General features: G+C 39.2%; 1 protein-coding gene across 1 annotated transcript in view; it reads right to left on the bottom strand.

Moving 5' to 3' along the window:
• Positions 1 to 7,620: 7,620 nt before the first annotated feature.
• The window catches only part of cacna1ea (calcium channel, voltage-dependent, R type, alpha 1E subunit a), a gene marked incomplete at its 5' end in the record, with an annotated part of 76,724 nt that continues 61,342 nt past the window's right edge, over positions 7,621 to 23,002 (bottom strand). The window contains 21 exons of the mRNA XM_079466642.1: positions 7,621 to 9,972; positions 10,144 to 10,319; positions 11,731 to 11,872; positions 12,317 to 12,445; positions 13,779 to 13,902; positions 14,036 to 14,142; positions 14,694 to 14,794; positions 14,930 to 15,037; positions 15,150 to 15,255; positions 18,202 to 18,298; positions 18,908 to 19,035; positions 19,133 to 19,304; positions 19,532 to 19,623; positions 19,712 to 19,777; positions 19,971 to 20,087; positions 20,223 to 20,321; positions 20,406 to 20,519; positions 21,220 to 21,384; positions 22,094 to 22,295; positions 22,431 to 22,568; positions 22,773 to 22,933. Coding sequence (XP_079322768.1) covers positions 9,493 to 9,972; positions 10,144 to 10,319; positions 11,731 to 11,872; positions 12,317 to 12,445; positions 13,779 to 13,902; positions 14,036 to 14,142; positions 14,694 to 14,794; positions 14,930 to 15,037; positions 15,150 to 15,255; positions 18,202 to 18,298; positions 18,908 to 19,035; positions 19,133 to 19,304; positions 19,532 to 19,623; positions 19,712 to 19,777; positions 19,971 to 20,087; positions 20,223 to 20,321; positions 20,406 to 20,519; positions 21,220 to 21,384; positions 22,094 to 22,295; positions 22,431 to 22,568; positions 22,773 to 22,933 — 3,024 coding nt within the window. The 3' untranslated portion in view covers positions 7,621 to 9,492. The remainder of the gene's footprint in view (positions 9,973 to 10,143; positions 10,320 to 11,730; positions 11,873 to 12,316; positions 12,446 to 13,778; positions 13,903 to 14,035; positions 14,143 to 14,693; positions 14,795 to 14,929; positions 15,038 to 15,149; positions 15,256 to 18,201; positions 18,299 to 18,907; positions 19,036 to 19,132; positions 19,305 to 19,531; positions 19,624 to 19,711; positions 19,778 to 19,970; positions 20,088 to 20,222; positions 20,322 to 20,405; positions 20,520 to 21,219; positions 21,385 to 22,093; positions 22,296 to 22,430; positions 22,569 to 22,772; positions 22,934 to 23,002) is intronic.

The raw sequence follows: 23,002 nt of genomic DNA, 5'->3' as shown, positions 1-23,002 counted from the left end.
GTGCCCGGTAGAACCCGTACGGCCCATTACGCCTGCATAACCCTGTGTGAAACCCAAACGCCCCTTAAAACATTTATATGAGCAGTGTATAAATAAATGTGATAAGAAGAATGAATACATTATGATTTCAAAATAAATGTATTATTGTGCATACTTTATCCCCCTTTTCACCGGAAGGACCTGGCAACCCTTGTGGACCTGGATACCCCTGAAAAGAGTCCATGTGTTGTTATGATAAAAACAACAGAATATGTCCCTGTGCAGTTTGGAAACATGCAATTTAGAAACATGCAACACGCTCAGAGTGCTGTACAGATACATGTTAACCACACGGCGGCGCAAGTGCTCAGCAAATCCTCTCTCTCTCTCTCTCTCCCTCTCTCTCCATCTCTCTCTCTCTCATTGACAGTCGTAAAGAATCATTGTCAGGACTGTAAAGTATGAAAGTTTCGCTGAAGCATTGATGATCTGACATAAAAAATCTATATGAAAAGGAGGTTTATACATAAGATCTTAAAAGAAGGTCCATCTCAATGAGCCTATTCCCTCTCTCCACCTCACAAAGTGCAAGCTTTATTAAATAATTCCTGTAATCCTTCTCTTTTCAGGATAATATTTCTCTCGGGATAATTCTTCTACCCAATAAGTCAGTTCTTGTTCATAAGCCCCATTCACTGGAGGTAAATGATCCTCCTTCTTCTCTACTCGGGCCATAATTGAATAATCCATCAGCAAACTCAATTTCCTGTAAGGGCTCATACTAGCAATGGGGCCTGAGATGACCAGGTAGGTGAGAAGAATTAGACAGAACTAAAGATTTTTCTACACAACAACCATCCCCTACCGTATTCAGGGGAACAATATGACAAAGTTTTTGTTTGTAAATAATTGTATTTAAATCACTTTAAATGTCATATGATTATTATGCACCTTGCTATAACATTAACATGAACAAAGTTAGTGAATGGGTATACTGTGTACAAATTCACCTATTCAAACCCCTCTTTTTCAAAGAGTTTAGGTTTAGGATGAGGCTAGGGGTAGGTGTAGGGCTTTTATATAATCTTTATATCATTGAGTTTTTAAGTTTTTCAACTGGTGGACTAACAAAGACAAATTAGTAAGAAATATTCTTGCAAAAATGATGGATCTTGAGAAATGCTGTGTGTTTCTTACCCTTGGACCTCCGAAACCTGGTCGATGTATAATAGTGTCTCCTCTGTGTGTGTTTCTTTGCATCTGATTGGCTGAGAAGACAAAATTGACAATTCAATTACACACTATTTTTATTTCATTTGTCCGCATTGCGTTGGAGTGGGATGCATCTTTAGGGAAATTATCTCTCATCGAGATAACAACAAAAAACAAAATGTTACAATAAACAGGAAATAATGACCGCTTTCGCTAAAAAAATCCTGTGACATTTATTTAAAGAAGTGTATATTTTTGCCAGAATGAGGACTCCCTTCTGTCATAGATCAGGCAAACAAACTCGACCTCAGATTGGCACAGAATACCACACAGCCAGAGTAGATACTTTTCTGTACAAATTACACGAATCATTTCTTCTCTACCATCAATAAATCATGGTATAAAGTTATTTAATATAGAAAAATGACATGCATCATCTTTAATATGTAATATGATTATAGAACCACTACAATATTTGTGTACCTAGTGCACTGGTTGGACTTTCTGGACATGCAGCACTGTCGCCTGAATAACAATCAGACTCTGATTCATCGCTTCCGGCTGTTTTTGGATTCGGAGTACTTTTGTGTTCCTCTTGACTGACCTGTGGAGAATCATCTGTATTCATCTTTTGCTCTCTCTCTCTCAGTGCAGAACTAACTTGCTCTTGTTCAGCTGTGGGACCCTCAGGTTGATGAAACAGCGCTTGTTGAGTAATTGCTACAGGGTGTTTTTGCCTTGATGTCTTGGGTCCACGAGTCGCTCTGATTTCTGTTTTCTTTTCCCTTGACCATACTTTATTGACCAGGGTGCTGCCGGTGCTGGTTTCCATGGTTACGGTTGTCCAGTTCTGAGGTGAATCTATTGCTGTTGTGATTGAATCTTCAGCAGATTTCATTCGTGAGACATCCCTGGCCGTGTCTAAAGCATGAGTTGGAAAGACATTTGTCACTGAATGTTCAGTTCTAGATATTTCTTTATGCTTCATCGACGTTACAACGGTAAACTCTGTATTGTTTTTTAAATCTGTTAGCTCTTTTCGCTCTGTGGGTTGATCCTTGACCTCTGCGGTCTCTGATTTGACATTGGCACTCATCTCCAAAGACTTTTTAGCTTGTAAAACGTGAATTGTGGCCTGCTTTAGATCAGTATTTCTCATGTTCGTGACAGGTTCAAACTTACGCTCAGGGTCAAGCATGTCTGTGGTCTCTGGTAAGACAAGAGACTGAGTTGTTCGGGTGGGTTGAACAGAACCAGAAGATTTGGTCCATTCTGCTGCTGTTTCACGCGTGGCATTAAAAGAACATCTAAGTGCCGATTCAGGTGGTTTTATCAAATCTTGCTCTTTTCCTTGATCGGTGTCTGATGGAAGAGCTGACTCTATTAATCTGCTCTGTGACTGCGAATTAGAAAGTGTACCTGGCACAGGAAGTAATATCATATGTAAGCACTGGTTATTGCTGTTTGCTGTGTCAGTCTTCAGAGTTATATCTTGATCCTCTGTTTGCGTCACGGCTGCTGAGGTGGGAAGAGATTGGGCAACATCTGCATCATCCGGATTTCCCAGCAGATCATTTTCCTGAAAATGATTCAATAGAAAAAAAATTCTACCTTTAATGCTGTAAAATATCTACTCTTAACAAACTGTTAGGTCAAAGACCACACTGACAAAAACAATATAAAATATGTTTCATTAGTGGTAGAAAAATATGAATGTTCACCTGTTTCATTGAGTCTTGGACGCAATGTGATTGGTGATCTTGACAGGCGTGGACAACGTTTGTGGGGTCACCCATTACTATTATGAATTGATGCATAATACCCTGTCAAGGGTGAGAACAGCGACTAGTTTATAGATAATGTCTTTTTACTAATGAAGGGAAGACAGAAGTGAATGCAAAAATGAAGAACAATTCCAAATGTTATTCAAAGATATCAACTATCAGATGTATCATAATATCAACAGCCTGCACTGAATACTGACACATTTTGTAGTATGCATCTTAATAGGCTGTTTACCCAGGTCTGATCTGCATGTTTACAAATACAGTTTATACACAATTTGATATCAATAAAAGCAGAATTTATTTTTTAAACAAGTCAATGGGGTCCCAGTTTGCATTTACATTTAGTCATTTAGCAGACGCTTCTTTACAAAGCGGGATAAATAAGTCATAAAAGAGCAATAGTACAATTGGTGCTAATACAAAGTTACTAGTTTCAAAAAAAGCTAGACCAGTACCTGTTGAGAGAATTATCTGTTGATTATTTAAGTGGATACAATCTAACAACAATTCCAATTACCCATGAGAGCTCTTTGTGTGCTTCCATCAAGAACTAATAGACATTAAGTCAGCATGAATCATGATGATAATTTGGCACGTATCCTCAATGGAAACGTTGAAGAATTGAAAGCATTTGTTTTATCATTGATTTTCTGCTTTTGCAGTGACGTGGGATGCATCCATCATAGACACGACAATGTCTTATCATGAAAAAGCCTCATGTCATTATTCCTTAAGTACTTTATTTTCTGCCTTAAACCCTATATGAGTCAAATGAGGCGTGTGTGAAATACTATAAACTGTCTACATCAAATATTTACTTATTCACTCACGAGCTGTTTGCATTACCCAGCAACATGTAGAAAACAAATCTTACATTCCAACTAAGAAAAAACACAAAAGAAGATATGTTGAGAAATGTCTCAAACAATGGAAGTCAATGGGGTCCCTGTTTGGTTACCAACCATTCTTTACAACATCTTTGTTTGTGTTCTGAGGGACAGAAATCTATAGTCCAGATGTGGAGGATTTGAAATAAAACAAGCAATAATGAGAATTTTCAGTTTAAATCTATATCTAGATTAATGTCTAAGTCATAAAAAATCCAGCATAAGAATGAGTTTTCCCAAGCGATCATTGAACTAATGGCAAAACAGCCTCTGTTTGCTTTTCCCACTTGGGCTCCAGAATACTGTGAACTTCACTTGCATTTGATGGAGCCTGTGTTGTCATTCGGGCTAAAAAGCGTATGGCTAGTTTTCATTGCAAGGAAGAATTAGCTGTTTGGTGCTAGCTCTCCGTTAGCTCTCCTGTCGACATTGAACTTGGGCTGTGTTTATGGAAACATTGGTTGTCAGTGGCAACAAGTCCACAAAAAAGCCTAACAATAGTGTCCTCCCCACTGGTTCACACCTAAAAATCCAAACCACTATTCCATCCAAATCCAACAACATAAACGCTTCAATCAGACCACAAGAAAAATAATGTATTGCAAATTTGGGTTTTTTCATGGAGTTCCAAGAAACGCTCATTTGGATAAAATATCCATTTACTTTCAAGCATTTGTTTTAAATGAGGAAAAGACACTTACCACACAGCAGAGAAGCTTGAGTAGAGCTTCGGTGTTCTTCATGGCTTCGGTCAGGCAGTCCAGTCTGTGAGCACTTCAGTAGAAGGTCTGGTCAGAATTGGAGCTCTGAGTGATACTAAAAGAACACAAGGCCTGAAAAACCTCCAGAGATGGGTTGTGCCGAACACATATTCTGCATGGTGCAGATGCGTGCCCAAGCAATCTAGATTCCACAGTGACCAGACAGTGAGTGCAAGCAAACAGTTTGATATCTTTGAGGAGAGCTTTAGTTGCATCTACAGTCATGATGGTTGTTGAAGCAGTGGGCAGGAACATGTGAGTGCATGTGGGAGTGTGTGTCTGTGCAAATACACACATTCCCACATCAAAAAAATCCGTGTTCCTAAATTTTGTACAGTATATATGTGTGTATGTGTGTGTTACCCCAGTGAGGAATGTGGCAAGGTGTTAATATGAGTCTAACCTACGGTAAAGAGTGTGATGCAAGGCTCCAGGCTCCTACCAGAACTTTCACAGAGGACTCGGCCAATCAGAAAAAGTCTCAACAAATAAACAGCAAGTGAGAGCACCAGGTCTTATTGAGATGGGACACCTTCAGAAATCTAATCACAAATAAATGTGGTCTGAACCAGAAATGAGTTTAGACTGGGATAAAAATGAGTGGATGACTTATTAGGGGAAATAAGCGTGAGTGACTCCAGCGGCTCCAGGTGGTGATCAAAGCAGCACCTGCTCTCTCTCTCTCTCTCTCTCTCTCTCTCTCTCTCTCTCTCTCTTCCACTCATATCATCAGATAACCTGGTACAATAAACACACATTCAGTGACTAACGCACAAACAAAACAAAACCTGCAATGCATATACACATAAGCACAATGAAAGTGTGGCGTGAGCAATTGACAAATAACACATGGCTCACCACCATCACTTTCAGTTCACAGTCAGTCTCAGTGGTCCAGGAGATGAGAAAAGTGACATTTTCCATCCAGCTTCAGCTCACAGACTGATGTTAGCTTCATCACAAACTTGACAAATACATTTGGTAAAAGAGAGGCTCTATAGAGAAACACATTTACTTTGTCTGTAATAATAAGTCGACCCACTTATTTAGCAGTTTCTGACTTCAGTTTTAGCTAAACAAGTGTGTTGTTTTACCCGATGGCCACATGGCCTCTTTCTGTCTCTTTCTGGGGCATTGAAAGCTACAAAGGGGACAAGGGTTTGCAGACAGTTCATAATTTGGCACTGCGAGACTGCCAACTGATCTCATGTACAAGCTAAAAAAAGGTATCGTCAATAACATCCTTTCACTCACAACTCTTAAGCATAAAACGCCAGTACGTCCAACGATATTAGCTTTGGGACTACAATTCTGGATTACAAAAACGTGTCTGTCACAATAAAGTCTCATGTTCATGATTTATAGGTTTAAAAATTTAGCGGCATCTAGTGGTGAGGTTTCGAATTGCAACCAACCATCGAAGCACTACTGGGACACAGGACTAAAATATTGTATTTTTTGCTTCTTTGCCAGAAGGAGACAACGCATTTACGAAACGTGCTCTGTAAAACAGTTTGTCCGTTTAGGTCTACTGTAGAAACAACATGGCGAATTCGACGAAAGGGGACCTGCGGAGTATGTAGATAGAAATACAGAAAAACATGTTCAGCTCAATACAACGTCTCTGGCTTCACAGGCAGATACATTCACCTGTCAGTGAGATATGTTTATATGGACTCTCCCCCAAGCTTTGGCACAATATTTTCATATGACATCAGAAAGATTAAGTCGTTCTCCACCTACATGCAGAGGTCGGTTGGGTCAGTTTTTATATACCACTGGAGAGGTCCAGCATATCACTTCTGATGTATTGAAAGGTCTTGAGAAAATGTCAAATCTATGTCACCACGGTGTTTATTGATATCTCTTTTCAGATGGAGCAGTGGAGGTCCATAAACATTTGAACGATCAGTCCATTTAAACTGAGCAATTTCAACGTTTGTATATCCATGTGCTGTGTTTTTGGATCACCAGTGTCTTTTTCGTCAGAGATGTTTCTACTTTGTTACGTAACTCAGCAGGTTGAGTGGGCATCCTCACTTTTTGTTTCTGTAGAAAAACAGATGGTTAGACTCCCGTGAAAGTGGGACAGGCCAAATATAGACAACGACAGTCATCTACAACAACCCACCGCTAAAGTGCTATATAGAATTTCACAGTTTGAAATGGATTTTTTTAAATAACTGAAAAGGTGCCAATATGATCGTATAAAAGAAGGATATACAGAAAGCCTTATAGAAATGTTTTCAACACCCTCAGAGCTGACTAAAACAACAACAGGTTTGCACAAAATCAACTCTGGCTATTGGCAAACAGAATCCTTTTAGTGTCAAGCGCCAAATTCATTACTTTTTATAGGAATTGATGTATAAAAGTGGACTATGCAAGGTATGCTGTATGACCAAAGCCTTATATCAGATATTACATTTTATTTTACATTTTGTTTTTTTTAGAGTTGTTTTTTTTAGAGATATTAGAGTTGCAACGCTGCCTAGATTGAATCTCTGCATTTTCTACAATACAAGTTAGGAGAGGTTTTAAAGGTTAATGGATGATGAAAAAATAAGCTTAAAATTTTACTCCTTTTTTGTTAGATTTTTTCCACATTTTAGTAACTTTTCAAAACGAATTAATAGTAAATTTAAAAATTCTAAAATAATTAGAATTAGTAAAAATGTGCTTTGGACCATTTCTCTTTTACTGTTGTTTAAACTTCAGATCAAAATGTTTTCAAAATCAAGAGAAACATTGAATTGAAAGGTAGAATATCAGACCACACATGCAACATAAGCCATACGATTTAGAAAGCTGACTCGGTTGCAATGGGAATCTTTTTTATTTAATATATTTCACAAGGCAGTGACCCCCAGCAGGTCATTAAGAATAAGTACCAAATACTCTCTTTTCACATTCAGAAACATGTAAAAAAAATTACAACACAATACATGATACAGACATTCTCTTCAGGGGAAACTTATCCTAAAATGCTTTTTTAGAGGTGCTGGATATACTGAATCTAACCAAAGAGTGTGATGTTAAATGTGTTTTAATGAAAAACCCTCTCCCATCTCACTTTGGATAAAAACATCTGCTAAAGAACTCAATTGAAATTCCTTTTTGTTTGTTTTACTGTATTCTTGTGGGGAATCCATGTTGGTTCACCAGTAACAGTGATATTTAAAACTCATTTCATATTTCCATTACAGTTTTCTAAAGACTACTACACAGTATGTCAGATTCCCACAGCTACATTTCAATGGCATCTCACCCACATTTAGTCTAAATGTGCATTTAGAATTTCTCTAATTGCATTTCTAATAGCTGATCATCAACCTCAGTCAAGTGCAGTGCTTAGGTTGGGTCAAACACATGAGAGAGGAGATGCTTCTCACTAATTCAGCATCTAATCCAAACTATAACAGAAATCACAGGAAACCTTACAAGACGAATGTTTAATTGCTTTCGCATTATAAAAGTTTAACTGGGGGGGTGGTGAGGTTGATTTCAAGAAACAAAATCATGTCTAGGTCATACTTAAAGGTCCAGTGTATGAAATTTAGCGGCATCTAGCGGTGAGGTTCTGAATTGCGGCTCACTCCACCCCCTCGCTTTCGAAGCACTACGGTGGCTGACACAGAACTAATTCACGTGTTCGTTTCTTTGCCGAATGAGATCACGTATTTAAGAAACGCTCTGTTGAGCATTTTGTCCGTTTATGGCTACTGTAGAAACAACATGGCGAATTCGACGAAAGGGGACCTGGGGAGTATGTAGATAGAAATAGCTCATTGTAAGGTAATAAAAACAAAATGTTACGTTATGTAAGGTCTTTATATATCTCTGAACACATAGTTATGTATATTATATTGCATATCTGTCCATAGATCCTCCTAAAAATACACACTGGACCTTTCATTTTTTGATTCAGAATGAGATGGTGGGTCTAGCCGAACATGGCATGTTGCATATCGACCACATGCGTTCTGAAATAGTCTGCATTACAAGTAAAAAGGACACGAACAGGTCATTGCTTCACAAAAGATAACATCTTGTAGACAACTGCACCTATTTACAAAAAAACATGGCTTGGAGACTCATTAATATGTTTACATATGGTACACACGTCCGCCCAGGACGTCACCTGGTTCCAGTTGTATTTAACCTCATGCCTTTATCGGAAATATTTCCTTCATGGTGCTGTTACCTGCATGGAATGTCAATCATCAAGATATGCGTTTAAAGGGGATTATACCTCTCGTCATTGCCAGACTAAACATCACTGCTTGCGTTCTGAGTGTTTATAGGAATGTACTGTACAGTATATGTGTGTGTGTGCATTTCATAAATAACAGAACCAGCAACACGCAGAAGAACCACCCCTGTTCTTTGCGTATCAGCCTTGGAAAAGCAAAACTCCTGTCAATGACATCCACACAGATCTGAGCATACTATGGCGTATGTCATCCGGTTCCATCAGAAATGTGTAAACACTGTCAGAACACACTGTCCATGTCTGCAGGCTGATGGAACATCTCAGTATCTTGAGGCAGGTTTTGGAACCTGAGAGCATCGTGATCATGAGCTTTGGATTCATCTGTAGGGTGGGTGCAAGAACCTAAACAAATACCTGATCTCATCCCTCCTTCTATAAATCAATTGAGCCTTTCCGAGAACAGCTTGAACATCCAAGCCATATGCATCTGCTCTCTCACCAAAAGGAAATTTCTGTGATCAGACTCCACAGACAAACAAATAAACACACACACACACACACACACACACACACATACATGTGGGCATTTTTCCATACTGTAGATCGAGGCACAAGTTCATGATGAATCCATTTAAACAGACAGAGTCATTCCCCTAACACCGGTCATCCTCATCAGTGTCACTCAGAAGCTCACACCCCGACGTTCCCGACGTTGCTTGTGCTAATCGTTTACGGAAATGTCCGTTCGGCACCTGCCAACTGTGACGTAGCTGTGGGGCAGAGCTGATGGTGTTAGAGCGGCCCAGGCTGGATGCCATGGCAGCTTCGAACGTGAGAGTCTCCTCGACCCCACTGGAGTCCGGACTGTTAACGTCCTCCTGCAGCGGAAGGTACGGCTCCGAGATGTAGCGGTGCGGGGTGGAATGCGCAACGACGGCTGCGGTAGGCTCCTCCCCCTCCTCTGTGGGCCGGGCCAGGGAACGGCTCTCTGCTGGTGCTGGTTGGGCACGACACACCAAGGGAGAGTAGGAGATGTGAGGCCGAGGGCGAGACGGTGTTTGCGGGAGTTGTCGGCGCCCTCGAGGCGTCCCTAAATCAGAGGTGGAGGGGATTGGGCTGACTGAAGTGTTTCCCTAGAGAGGAGATGGAGTAAAAGTTTGTGGGTAAAATACAGAGGAAAATGGAACGCAAGAACAAACAGAGAAGGTATTTTAAATCGGATTTTTGGAAAACATGATTTGTGATCGCACATGCAAAACTCATCGTCTCAATGGCAGAACGTCTAAGAGTGTGTGTGTCCTCACCTGTCTATGTGACATATGTTTCCTGCTCTCGCTAGGGGATCGCGAGTGGTGTCTCTCCTGTGACTGGCTCCTTTCCTCTGAGTTACAGCGTGACACGTCTGGCGACAGCAGGTGTCTCCTCTCTTTAGATCGTCCCCTCTCCTTGTCTACCGGCTCCCGCAGGTTTGACCTGACAGCTGCACACACGTTGAAGGGATAGTTCACCCCCTTAAAACTTTCTGTCATTTATTGGCTCTCATTTCATTCAAAACATATATGTGACTCTTTGCTTTGGACAAGGACTGGATATTTTGAGAAATGTCTCAGTGGTTTTGTGTGCATACAATGGAAGTCAATGGGGGCCAATGTTGTTTAGTTACCAACTTGTGTTGGGTTTTAGCAGAAGAAAGAAAGTCACCGCTTTGGAATGACATGAGGGTGAATAAAGGATAAAAGACGTTTCATTTTGGGTTGAACTGGGCTGTAACGTGTCTTTAACAGAAAAATGTCTCAGCGTTTGTGTCAATAACCACGTTTACATGGACATCAGTAATCAAATGATTTGCCTTATTCTGAGTAAGCTAATATTACGATTAAGGTGTTTACATGAGTATCTTTAAGAATATACCTTTCATGTTCCCATTTTACATGTTAAACTACAATTAATGGCATTGACATTGATTCAGACAAACAGTTTGTCTTCGCCATGGTAACACATACAGTTTTTGGTTTTTCATTTATTTTCTAGAATTGTTGGCATCTTTCTTGTTTCCCGTTTACCAAAAATGTTCTTTCTAGCTTGAAGCCATGTTGTTTGCCGTAAAACTAAACGGCTGTCCACTGCTGTGCGTGTATGTAACCTAACGCAAAGTGCCACGAAAGATCCTACGTGCCGGACATAGTAGGATTAAGGTGTTTACATGTCTATACCTCACTTCGATAATGTGATTAAAATTGTGAGTACACCACCTGTCTTCATTCGATTTGTGTTTTCTACGATTACGAGTTTAGACGGATTAAGCTGATCAAAAAGCTCGGTTTACATGGTCCATTCTTAATCAGGGAATTGTTTTAATCGTGTTAATATCAAATTATTGTTGTACATGTAAATGTGGTCAATGACTTGACATGCATATCTGTGTCCATGGGCATTATTTCCCCTTTTAAAAACGTTATACATTTATGACACATGTTATTTTATTCAATAATACCTGTTTATTTTAAATATATTTTCTGTATTGTTTTATAATAATTATGAATTTGTTGTTATGGTATCTCAAACTTGTTAAATGGCAGGCAGTGCAACTGTCCGTAAAAATGAACAGATTAAGACAACTATTAAAATGGTGTTTAAAATATTGAAAATTTAAAATAAGACACTGGCATTAATTTCATATTCGAAGCGTTTCCAAATTTCACAAATATAATTTGGATCTCAGGACTTCTTACAATGACAAAACCCTGAATTTGGTCTGTGTCTTGATTTGGACTAAGAGTCTCTTATCTGTCTTGACAAGTTTTTTTCGCATTTACAAAGAATCTGCAAGATTGACATATCTCTGAACATCTATACAAAACGGTTCAGTGTTTAGAATGACAAAATCTGACCTCTGAAGCTTCTTTGTCTGGGTCTCTCCAGTCGATCAGGGCTCACGCGCTCCAGCGAGAACTCTTCCTGCCAGTCACCGTTCACACACTGATCTCCGATCGTAGAGAACGAACGCTTCATCCGTTTGCTCTCAGAAGACACCTGCTGCACACGTGAAAAACACGAACACACATGCAAACCCAAGAGCACACGTGCATTGACAGACGGCCACACAAGACATAAGAAATCAATACGTGAGTATAACATCTGTACGAATTTGCACTTTTCTCTTTCGTGTACATAGCGATATGATATTGAGAAAGATTTAAATGATCGATTTTGATAGATATATAGATCATAGGTCTTCGCTACAGAAGCTTAAACTACCCGCCGCTTGGACCAGCTTATAACCATAAATAACAAGGAATGACCAGATGTTTCATTTAGGTTTCCAGCAGGGCTAACCATCACAGTCCCACCTTATCATCACAAACTCCATCTCTCCCACTCCTGCATTTGCACCATTGACAACACTGATGCTCAAGTAACGTATCACTACGGCAACCGTACAGCATCACTAGGCTAGGCTAACACAGGCAGCAGTACCTGTGTCTCTATCTCCAGCCGTGGCATGGAGGAGGCTCGGATAGAGATGCCTCTCCCTGGCACCTGCAGTGGATCAGACTGCATGCTAGTGGGGAGCAGCACAGCTCTAAACTCTTTGTGCTCTGGCACCTACGCAGTTAGAGACAGAAAAAAACACTAAATAGCATTGCATCAGTGTCGACAGCAATAATGATGCGAAATCAGCAAATATGTCGCTTTATTACAGGTGTATGGAGTTTGGAAAGGGAAGCCACGCTTAGGGGTTGTACACACAAGCAGCCTTGAGTTTCATCACAATGAAACACTGCGACAAAACACATCGGCAATATCACGAACAATGGAGAGATTTGTGTAAGCTGAGGGGTGTATTTAAAGCTTATCGAGAGTGTTAACATCAATAGCAAATGTAACATTTTTCAGCGAGCCCGCTTCTGCAGGGTTCTGTTTTAATCTGATTTAAAACATTACAATACATCCTGTGTGTACACCCCCATGCAGAAGTGAGAGTACACCCCCATGCATGAGCATGAGAATCCGGCCTCAGAAATACTTCAAACGGAAACTGAAAATACATCTAGCGGTGTAGCGCAGTACAAGGCAAAGAAAAATTCGACAACAGGGTATCAAAAAAGACAGAGCGACAAGAGGAAAAGAGCGGGAGAGAAATATAAAACAAACTCTGGAGCAAAAAAAAGCGTCTAAGCAAAAAGGCATCTATCTTAGCCAATACTTGCTCTATCATAATAGGCCAAGACTTTAGTTTGACCCGGGAGTCTAAACTCGATCAATGCATCTTTCAAAAACTCTTCTGAAGCTTCACCTCTGAAAGGCCAAAAGCCAAATGATAAAAAGATGGGAAAATGATGCAGGGATGGGACAACAGCTAAAGATAGGAAAAATGGATCAGGAAAGAATGGAATCAGCATGAAGAATGCGGTAAAAAGTGCAGGATCAGGACGGGAAACCAATCGATTAAAGGAGCAAACTCCTTTTTATGAGGGTGACTTGACAAAATTACATCATTATTTCTTCTTTAAATATTTAGCTCTGTGGCAAACGAAGACTGAACTTGATAAAAATTTACTTTTTACATTTATTTTGCATACTCCCTATAACGTGAACCAACTACATTACCTTTGATAAACAATGGAAGTAGTTCCATTTATTGTTCTTAGCTGTGAAACCAAGAGCTATGGTCTGTTTGAATTGTTTTAGTATAGCCTTGTCTCAACTTTGAACTCTCAAAACTTTGACGTATCTAAGCTATTTTTAATCAACAATGTTTCTTTTCAATGTTTAATTGTTTGTGTGACATTCATACCCAGTTGTCTTATGAAAATAGAATATTAAGGTTTTTTTTGCAAAACTAAAATATAAGGTTAATTCACGCAAGCAAAAAAAACTAAAGACATCTCAAGGCAAATGCATATTAGTTGAAACATGTGTTAGTGTATTATCCTACCATGCTCTGGAGGTGATAGTGATGGTGGTATTCCTCTCTGTCCTCTATGCTTTCTTGGACTACAGGCTGCATGAAGAGATCTTGGGGGGAGATGGGACTCAGTGCCACAAACCCACCTCGGGTGCTGAGGAGACCATAAACTTGTCAATATTAAGTGTACAATAGAATTAGATTTGAAAAAACGATTTAGGTGTGTGGGTGTTGATAGATAGAGTTCCAGTACACACACACACACACACACACAAAATAAGATTTACAGGGCAGATCCAGCACTGTGGGTCAGGAATGGAAGAGCTTTGGCGCTGCAGAGGATGTCCTGCGGGAGCGACGACGCATCCATGCGCTGGAACATTGGTGCATGTTTCTGCAAGATGACAGTAGGTTTGGTCAGAGCATCTTCACAGCTAAAGACACAGAGACTTTGGTGCTTTGTGCATCTTAAACTGCCATAAAGGGACAGTTCACCCTAAAATAAAAAAAAATGTTTCGCCCTCATTAAATTTTTTTGTTCTGTGGAACTCAAATAATATGTCTCGGTGGTGACGACACACAATGGAAGTCAATGGGGACCTTTGTTGTTTGGTTACCAACAATCTCTAAAATATCTTCTTTTGTGTTCAGCAGGAGAAAGTCATACAGGTTTGGAATGACACGAGGGTTTGTAAATGATGACAGAATTTACATTTTAAGGCGAACTATCTCCATAATGCCCATTCACACCAAAAACACAAATAACTGTAATAGTGTTTCCACCAGCAAAACATTATGTTTTTTCAATTTCCTTTAAAATATTTTGATTGGTTGTCTAAGTTTTAGCGTTCATTAGCATGAAAAAATGAAGACAATCCAAACAATATTGTTGCTCTTGTTGTTATACTGTAGTTGTGGTGCAGTACAACTTTAGAAGATCTGTACCTGTTCCTCAAGCTGCTGACGGAGTTTCTTAGCTTTGTTCTGCTTGTAATAGTCCATGATCATCATAGCGGCATAGATCTTCCCAATAGTCATGTCACTGGCTAGAAGAAACATTTGTTTTCTTTTATAAAAACTAAGAAAAAATATGGCTCTCACTTTAATTATTTGATGTCAACAGTACACACACAGAGAAACAGGCCTCGGAAATGTTACTGTTTGTCCGGGCTGGTGCTCACCTTTGTGAATGGGTACAAGCAGGTCAAGGGATTTCTGGGAGAGGTGTGGCCATATGACGCTGATTTCTTTCTGCAACTCTACGTCCATCTGGCCCCTGTCCTCCCCTCCTGCCATACAAAGACCATTCAACTAATACGATTTCATCATTAACAAAAGCAAAAAGCAAAAAATGACACAAAGTACACTTCAACAGGTCTGTAAATCAGCAGCGATGCTGACCTCGAGCGATTTTAATATCCAGTGCGGTGCGTATCAGCGCCATTAGAGTGGAGGTGAAGTGGACGGACATGTCTTCATCCACCGGCATGTTCATCAGCACCAACCGCTAAGAGCACATCGCCACGGAGACACAGGAAAGAACATACGAAATACAAAGGTCAGCTTTCTCATCTGATGAAAACTACCGTAAGTGGACTTTCGGGTGAGCATATACGGTATGGTTTTGTACGTTTTTTCAGATTTTGAAGGTCAATGATGGTTAATAGTGGGGATATAAGCAAAGATGCATTTAAACGGAAAAGTTCACCAAAGAATTACAATTCTGTCATTATTTATTCACCTCCATATCTTTCATAAACTGTTTCGAGAAATGTCTCAGTGGTTTTGTGTCCACACAATGGAAGTCAATAGACCCTATGTTGAAAGAAAAGAAGTCATACAGGCTGGGAATGACCTGAGGGTGAGCAAATAATAAAAAAATGTTTCATTTTGGGGTGAACTATCCCTTTAAGCATTGTTTTATTATTACGTAAAAGACATAAAAGCTCTATTCCTTGAGAAGTCTTTGAACTGCCGTGGGAAACGTTCGACAGAAAAAGGGCGTTAAGAATGTAAGAACATAGTCTACCTTGATGCTCCAATCACAACAATATAAATAATGCAAGACCAAGAAATCACAAACTACACAAAGTCATGCATTCAGTTGAAACAAATATATGATTTTCGACAGTGTTTTTGAGACAGTGTGTAAGGGAACATATTCAAATAAAGCATTACTGGCAAATATAGAAAGAAAATAGGATGATCAAAGACAATGAAACAGAATTACATCACTGATAAACTACAAATAATATTACAATAATATTTACATGATATAGTAACTACTGCCCACCTGAGATGTCAGTAATGCTAAACAGTTTTAAGGTTGTGACTACGTGATAAAGCGAGTGCAAAGCACATGGCATACAAATAATTACAGTTAACATATCTCAGAAATCAAGAAAGGGAAATAGAATTACTTCAACCTTAACATTAAAATTCCTTGAGTCTCTTGCAAACAAGCAGACTTGATGTAAACTGTAATATAGAAGACTACCTTATAAGCCAGTTTGGAGGGGCATTTCTTGCCCAGGCCGAGCGGTGGGGACATGCAGGTCAGCATCTCGTACATATCAGTGTAATGAATACGGCCACTGGGAGAGGGGACGGTCACCAGAGGGCAATGTGATGACGAGGAGGAAGAGGAGGAATAAGGCATTCCCAAGGAATAGGGGAGGAGAGGAAGACATTGAGGAAGAGGGAAAAGAAAACAACAGAAAAGATAAAGGGAGAAGGTGAGGGAAAGTTATTTTAATGTGTTTCATTCATATGAAAAGAATTAAAACAACTATCAAAGGGAAAATTAAACTTGTCTAAGTAAAAAGAGGTGGAGCCAGGTGGAAGGCTTTCTATGCTTTGCTGCATAGAAGAGTCTGAGGAGAGAAAATATTACAACAGCCAAAGATCTGATGAGTCAAGTGAGTGGATCTGAGGGTTTGGCGTATTGAACCTCTGCCATTAGAGAACATGAACCTGATTATATTGTAGTCAGTATCAGAAATGAAACGCAAAAAATTATCCAAAATAATGGTGTAAAAAATGCCCTGAATTATTTATTTAAATATTATATAATATAATATTTATTTTATAAAAAATTGCAATCATTCAATTGTGTGCGTGTGTATATATGTAAAGCCACAAAAATAATCAAGAGACCATTCCAAATGTTTATTTTTTTCAGCACGTGAAAACTGATAGAAATTATTGAGATTATAAAAATAAAAGAAAAAAATTTGTGCTGTCAATCGATTTAAAAATCTGACCCCCTTTTCCCATTTTCACAACTCTTTGCATTCATTTAGGATCTGTGCTTACGAAAATGCTAGACAAAACAGGCTTTCTGCATAGACTTGAGTGTTTTTGTTCATTCAACCACGAAAGAGAACTTCGCTGTCCGACGGAGATTCACTGATGCAGCCTTTAGCCATTGACTGTATACACCAGACTGGACCGTTGTCGTGTTGCATGGTGCCGCATTCCACAGCTAGAAGCTGTCTATCTATACTGAACGCGTTTTAAATCATGCTTAAATGGTTTAAAGGCCTTTACATGAATAAGAGAGTGATCAAATAATGTAACGCTAGACAAAGGATGACAAAATAAATGGATGCTGCGTTAATTGTGTTAAATATGTTAATTTGACAGCCCTATAAAAAGGTTTTTTTGTACTAAATGTACAAATATTACAGTAAAATACTACTGGAGTATTTGAGGTCTAAAAGAATACAGAGCACATTTTCTGTTATTTGACCTGATTCTCCAGTTTTCATTTGCTTTATTTTAAAATATGGGAGAAATATTGTTACCTAAACACATACCTAATACCTAGTAATAGTAAATGAAAATGGTCTTTGAAATGGTCTCTTAAGGTTTTCCCGCTACTGTGCATATATACAGTATATCAAATAAAAAATTACATTATGTTAAATGAGATATTTTAGCATAAAAAACCTTATGTTCACATTATTAGAAAAATGCCACTGAAAACGAACAAGAACAACATTGGAAAATAGGAATACATTTAAAAGTTAACAAAAAGTTAATTTCTGACACTGATTGTTTTAAGACAGAGATTGACCAAACATGCGAGACAAAGGTAAGCCTGAGGAGTCCGCCCTCTTCTAACCTAAAACCCACCATTATGGAATAACGTTCAATAAAAGCCCCAAATCCAATTCAGACACAGAGAGACTGAATCCCCACTGACATCCATCAACAGTGTGATCTAATGGAGCTGACTGATGGATGCTTCTCAGTGTCATTAACTGCATCCGTTATTCACACTTCAGGAGCGAGACGCGGAGCATTCTCTCTGTGCTCTGAGCTCTTGTCTCTCAGTGTTTGACCCGGCGGATACAGTAGTTGCACTGGATGAGATCACGTGGACGAGGGAAGGGGGTTGGAAAAGAAAGGAGGAGAGAGGCAGCGGGTAGTTTTCATAGGTGAGCCAAACCTTGCACGCCACCCTGTAGGGGCAATTCTTTCCGAAGCCCAGAGGAGGCGATATTGAGCGTACTACTGTGTACATCTCCTTATAGTGCAGTTTTCCACTGAAGAAGGAAATACTAGCCGTTAGCAGTACATAGACAGGTGGGGATTGGCACAAATGTGCTAAAGTGATTATTAGTCATAAAATATTTTATTCTATAAGAAGGGAAATGGCCACACATTGACTTTATTTAATATATATCAAGTTTGCTAAAGTGACAGGCAGGTCTGGGTGAGCATTCGCTTCGAGATAAAATACATATGTATTTTGTTCCGACACTTTCATTTTAGCAATTGTACGTGTCTAATACATGCATGGACAACTTATAACACACCAAAGAAAAACTCGTATTTATAGCGAATCACCCCTTTAATGTATACACCTGACTGGATCGCTGTCGCATTCTGCTGCATTCCACAGCTAGGAGCTGTCGATCAACTTATACTGAACTCATTAAAGCAACAAATAAACAGATGCTGCTTTAATTGCGTTAAATATTTGAATGCGTTAATCTGAAGAAAATGAATCGCATGTGTTAACAGCCTTACATTCAATACAACATTCATGTTCTATATGATGACAACATATTATAAGCAAGTGGATTTTACCGTACATTTATTTTATTGCACTGTACATTTAATTCAAAAGAGTTTAAAACCATGTTTCTAACCATGCGGCGCGGTCATATTCTCCCCAGATCCGTACAAACTCGTCCAAGTGGTGAGGACCCAGAATGGACGAATCACGTGTCAGGTACTCAAAATTATCCATGATCACAGCCACAAAGAGATTTAGCATCTGAAAGAGAGACAGTGGAAACATGCTTTTAAGGAACTGAGAAAACATTTAGACACTTGTAGAGGAGTGTGCATTAGTGTGAGTAAATTTTGCTCACCAGAAATGAACTGAAGAAGATGAAAGAGACGAAGTAGAAGTATGCGAAGTCTGTACCACATTCTTTCCGTATGTCTTTTGTTGTGGAGTTGTTGAGCGACATGTCTGTTTCACACTCCTTCTCTCCTAAACATGACAACATGATGTCCTGCCATGACTCACCTGTTGCACTCCTAAAACACACACACACACACACACACACACACACACACACACACACACACACACACACACAGATACCATACATTATTGACACGTGTTGATTACTGAAGCTGTCAATTTTCTTTGTAGTAGCACAAGTGACCGATAATATGTAAGGACCTGTATTTTTTATTAAAACAAAGGCTCTTTAAAACAAGAAAACAAATTAAAATAACGCTAGAAAAAGCATAAAACTTACCTGAACAACAGCATGAGGGCACCAAAGAAGGTCTTAAAGTTATTGTGACGGTTGATTTGGCTTTTTTCATTGAGCTTGATGTTGCCAAACACCTTTAGATAGATAACAAAACACATGTCAGATATCAGTTACATAAAGACAAAGATATAGAGAGAACTCAAAAGAAAGTATGATCTTAACCTGCATGCCAATGATGGCATAGATGAAAAACAGCATGGCGATGAGTAGACAGACGTACGGAAGAGCCTGCATGACAAAAGTCGTGTTAAACTCATTAAACAGTCATGTAAAGATAGATGTGCATTTCATTAGGGAGGAGCCAGTGTTTGCAAGACCGCCAAATCTAAACACACACTTTTTGGGCATTATGCCTGGTGTACTGGAGTGGGAATGAATCGGGTTGAGATGTAAAAGTGTAAACATAGAAAATAGGTCTTACCTTAAAAGATTGCACAAACGTCCAGAGCAGAATACGGATGGTGTAGCCCTGACGCAGAAGTTTAATCAGCCGAGCCGCCCGGAACAGCTTAAGGAAGCTCATGTTAAAAGTACCAGACTGCAAACCAATCAGAACAGAATTGATATCCCAGCTATACCAGATAGAAACAATCCAAATACGTAAGCGATTTCTTTTGCATCCTTATTGGTTTGAAGGTAGTATTTACTTGCATTTAAAAATTATCATGCACACATATCTTACCTTTGGAGATAACTGGTCAACCACAATTTCAGTGATGCTTCCTATAACCGTGATGAAATCAAATATATTCCATGTGTCTCTGAAATAATTCTGAAAGACATAGAGTTAATGCTGATTGAGGAAATGCATTTCAATGTATGTATACAGCGTAGCACATGCCCAGTGTGTGCTTACCGTAAAACCAAACGCCAGGATCTTGAGAACACATTCCACAGAGAAAATAACTGTGAACGCAGTGTTGAGGTGTTTTAGTACATCATCATAACCTTCAGCGCGAGGGTCATGATGCTGTAAGGGAGAGAAAGCGAGATTTAGTGCCTTTCCTTTTTTTAGTCGTAATTAATATTTTATCTCTGTCTGTTTTTAATTTCATAAAAGTACATCGGCTTCCAAGAATCAGTAACAGGAAGCTTTTCAGGCTTCACAACGATATTTTAAGCATGCGTTTTGTTACTCTATTCACCTAAGAGAAAGCATGACTAGTACAGCCCACCTTTAACTCCAGGTGATATTAGTCAGGGGGGACGTCAGACTATGGCTAATGAGGGAAAGTTTAATAGAAGCTGGTGACTTCAGATCAATATTTAATAAGCTGTTCATGACTTTCTGGTTTGAGAGCAATATCAGAGAGAAGGGGTCATCAGCAGAGACAAACACCCACCTACTACAGACCAAAAAAAGCTAAATCAACCCCAGTTATTCTGTCAATCCACATTACAGGTGTTGGTTTTCAGAAACATTTATATATTTTCCTTACAACTTTATGTAGTGTATATAATGTGAATTAGCACAGTCATCATAAAATCAATTCTTATCATGGGAGTGGCTTTGTTTTCGAATATCAGCACAGTAAACCAACATTAAAAAGGTACTATGGAAACAATTTGCCTCATTATTTTGATTCTGTGTTGGTGTTCTATTTCATGGATTCTGTTGATTTTGTACGCCAGTCTTGTGCCACAGATGACGTGAGGACTTTTTTCCTTACCTTCATCATGAGGACGATGGTGTTGAGGGCGATCATCGTCAGCACGGTGTACTCAAACAAGGGCGATACCACAAAGTGCCACAGGCGGAATTGTAAGGACTCTCTGTTCTGCGGCATGTAGCGAGTCAGAGGCTTGGCACTGATGGCAAAGTCGATACAAGCCCTCTAATAGAGAGATACAATAACACTGTAATACATAGAGACATCCTCTGCTTTTCATCGAAGAGATAATATGACTATTTTTAGATATCTGGCATACAAGTTTTTTTGTTGGACATCAATTTATACGCAGTGCTGGAAATGAAAGACGGTGGATGAAGTTCCGGTATAAATTATGAACAATGTAAAAGCCTCCAAATGCTATGATAACTTCGTAATTATATATAGTTGCATTTTCTGCATCTATAGTTTAAAATGATTAACTATAGCTGTGTCCCAAATGACAAACTATGCACTCAACAATGTAGTGTATGAATTTTAGAAGGGTAGTGTCGTCCCAAATGGAATACTAAACGGTTTTATACCAACCAGAATTATATCGGTTTCCCGATGAAGTGTCCACAGTTCTGCACTTCACTTATTTTATTCGGCCGAAAAAGGCCATCATCCAGGTCCTTAAAGTGCATTTCTTTTTGGAGAATTTTCAATATTAGCGCACTAGTCACGCAATTAATACTACAAAATGGCGTAGAATAGTGCCTAAGTGCGCCATTTGGGAAGCACCCCAAGTCTCCCCAGTGAATCTTTGCGTTTCCCGTGTTTATACTGTACGTATTCTGTAAACTTCACATTGCTGACATGTAAACATAATCAAAATTGTAAAATATTACAATCAAATGAATATATCCGTGTGCAATGTACATCTGTAACTCACCTCATTTTTCTCCAGACTGCACTCTTCCATCATTTTGTCACCTTGCTCTTGAAAGGTAATGATGATGAGAGCCACGAATATGTTGACAAAGAAGAAGGGGAAGACCACGAAATAAATGACATAAAAGATGGACATCTCCATTCTGTTCCCTTGAATGGGTCCCCGGTCCTCCTCGGTCACATCTACAGAGTGTTGCAAAACTCTACAACACCAAACAAGACTTACTGTACACACGGATTTGTGCTCATCATATTTGTGTCAACCAAACAACTTATTTTTGTGATAACAACAGCCAAAATGTCACCACATTCAAACACCAAACACGTTTTGCTCTTACTGCGGCCAGCCCTCCCCCGTAGACACAGTGAAGAGAGTCAACAGGGCCCAGATGATGTTATCGTAGTGGAAATCACGTCTCTTCCACTCTCTTTTCTCCTTGTTTTTCTTGTCTTTGTCGTAATCAATGTAGTAGCCCCTGCCGAACATTAGCAGAAACATACATTAAGATTCAGAGACGATTCGGTGCCCCTGAAATGCGGTACTTCCATTCGAAGCACGATTCACTTTTTTTAAATTGTATCAGTGGAGCTTCTTCCAAGCTTTGAATAATAACATGCATGTGGCTCAATATTAATTTAAGTGTCATTTAAATTAGAATGCAGTTTTAAAAGGGACCTACTTGCATTCGTCTTCCGTGTCCTTGGAACTGTCTGTGCAGTAGTAAAATTTCCCTTTGAAAAGCTGCACAGCGATGACGGCAAAGATGAACATGAAGAGCTTGTAGACGATGAGAATGTTAAAGACGTTTTTTAGGGACGTGACCACACAGTCAAAGACGGCCTGCGAATCAAAAAGGGAAATACATTTTGATAGAACATGAGAGGGAGAAAGGAAAACCTGCTATATGAC

Source organism: Barbatula barbatula (assembly GCF_947034865.1).
Source record: "Barbatula barbatula genome assembly, chromosome: 11".
NCBI classification, from domain to species: domain Eukaryota; kingdom Metazoa; phylum Chordata; class Actinopteri; order Cypriniformes; family Nemacheilidae; genus Barbatula; species Barbatula barbatula.
This window is presented reverse-complemented; position numbering and strand designations above follow the sequence as displayed.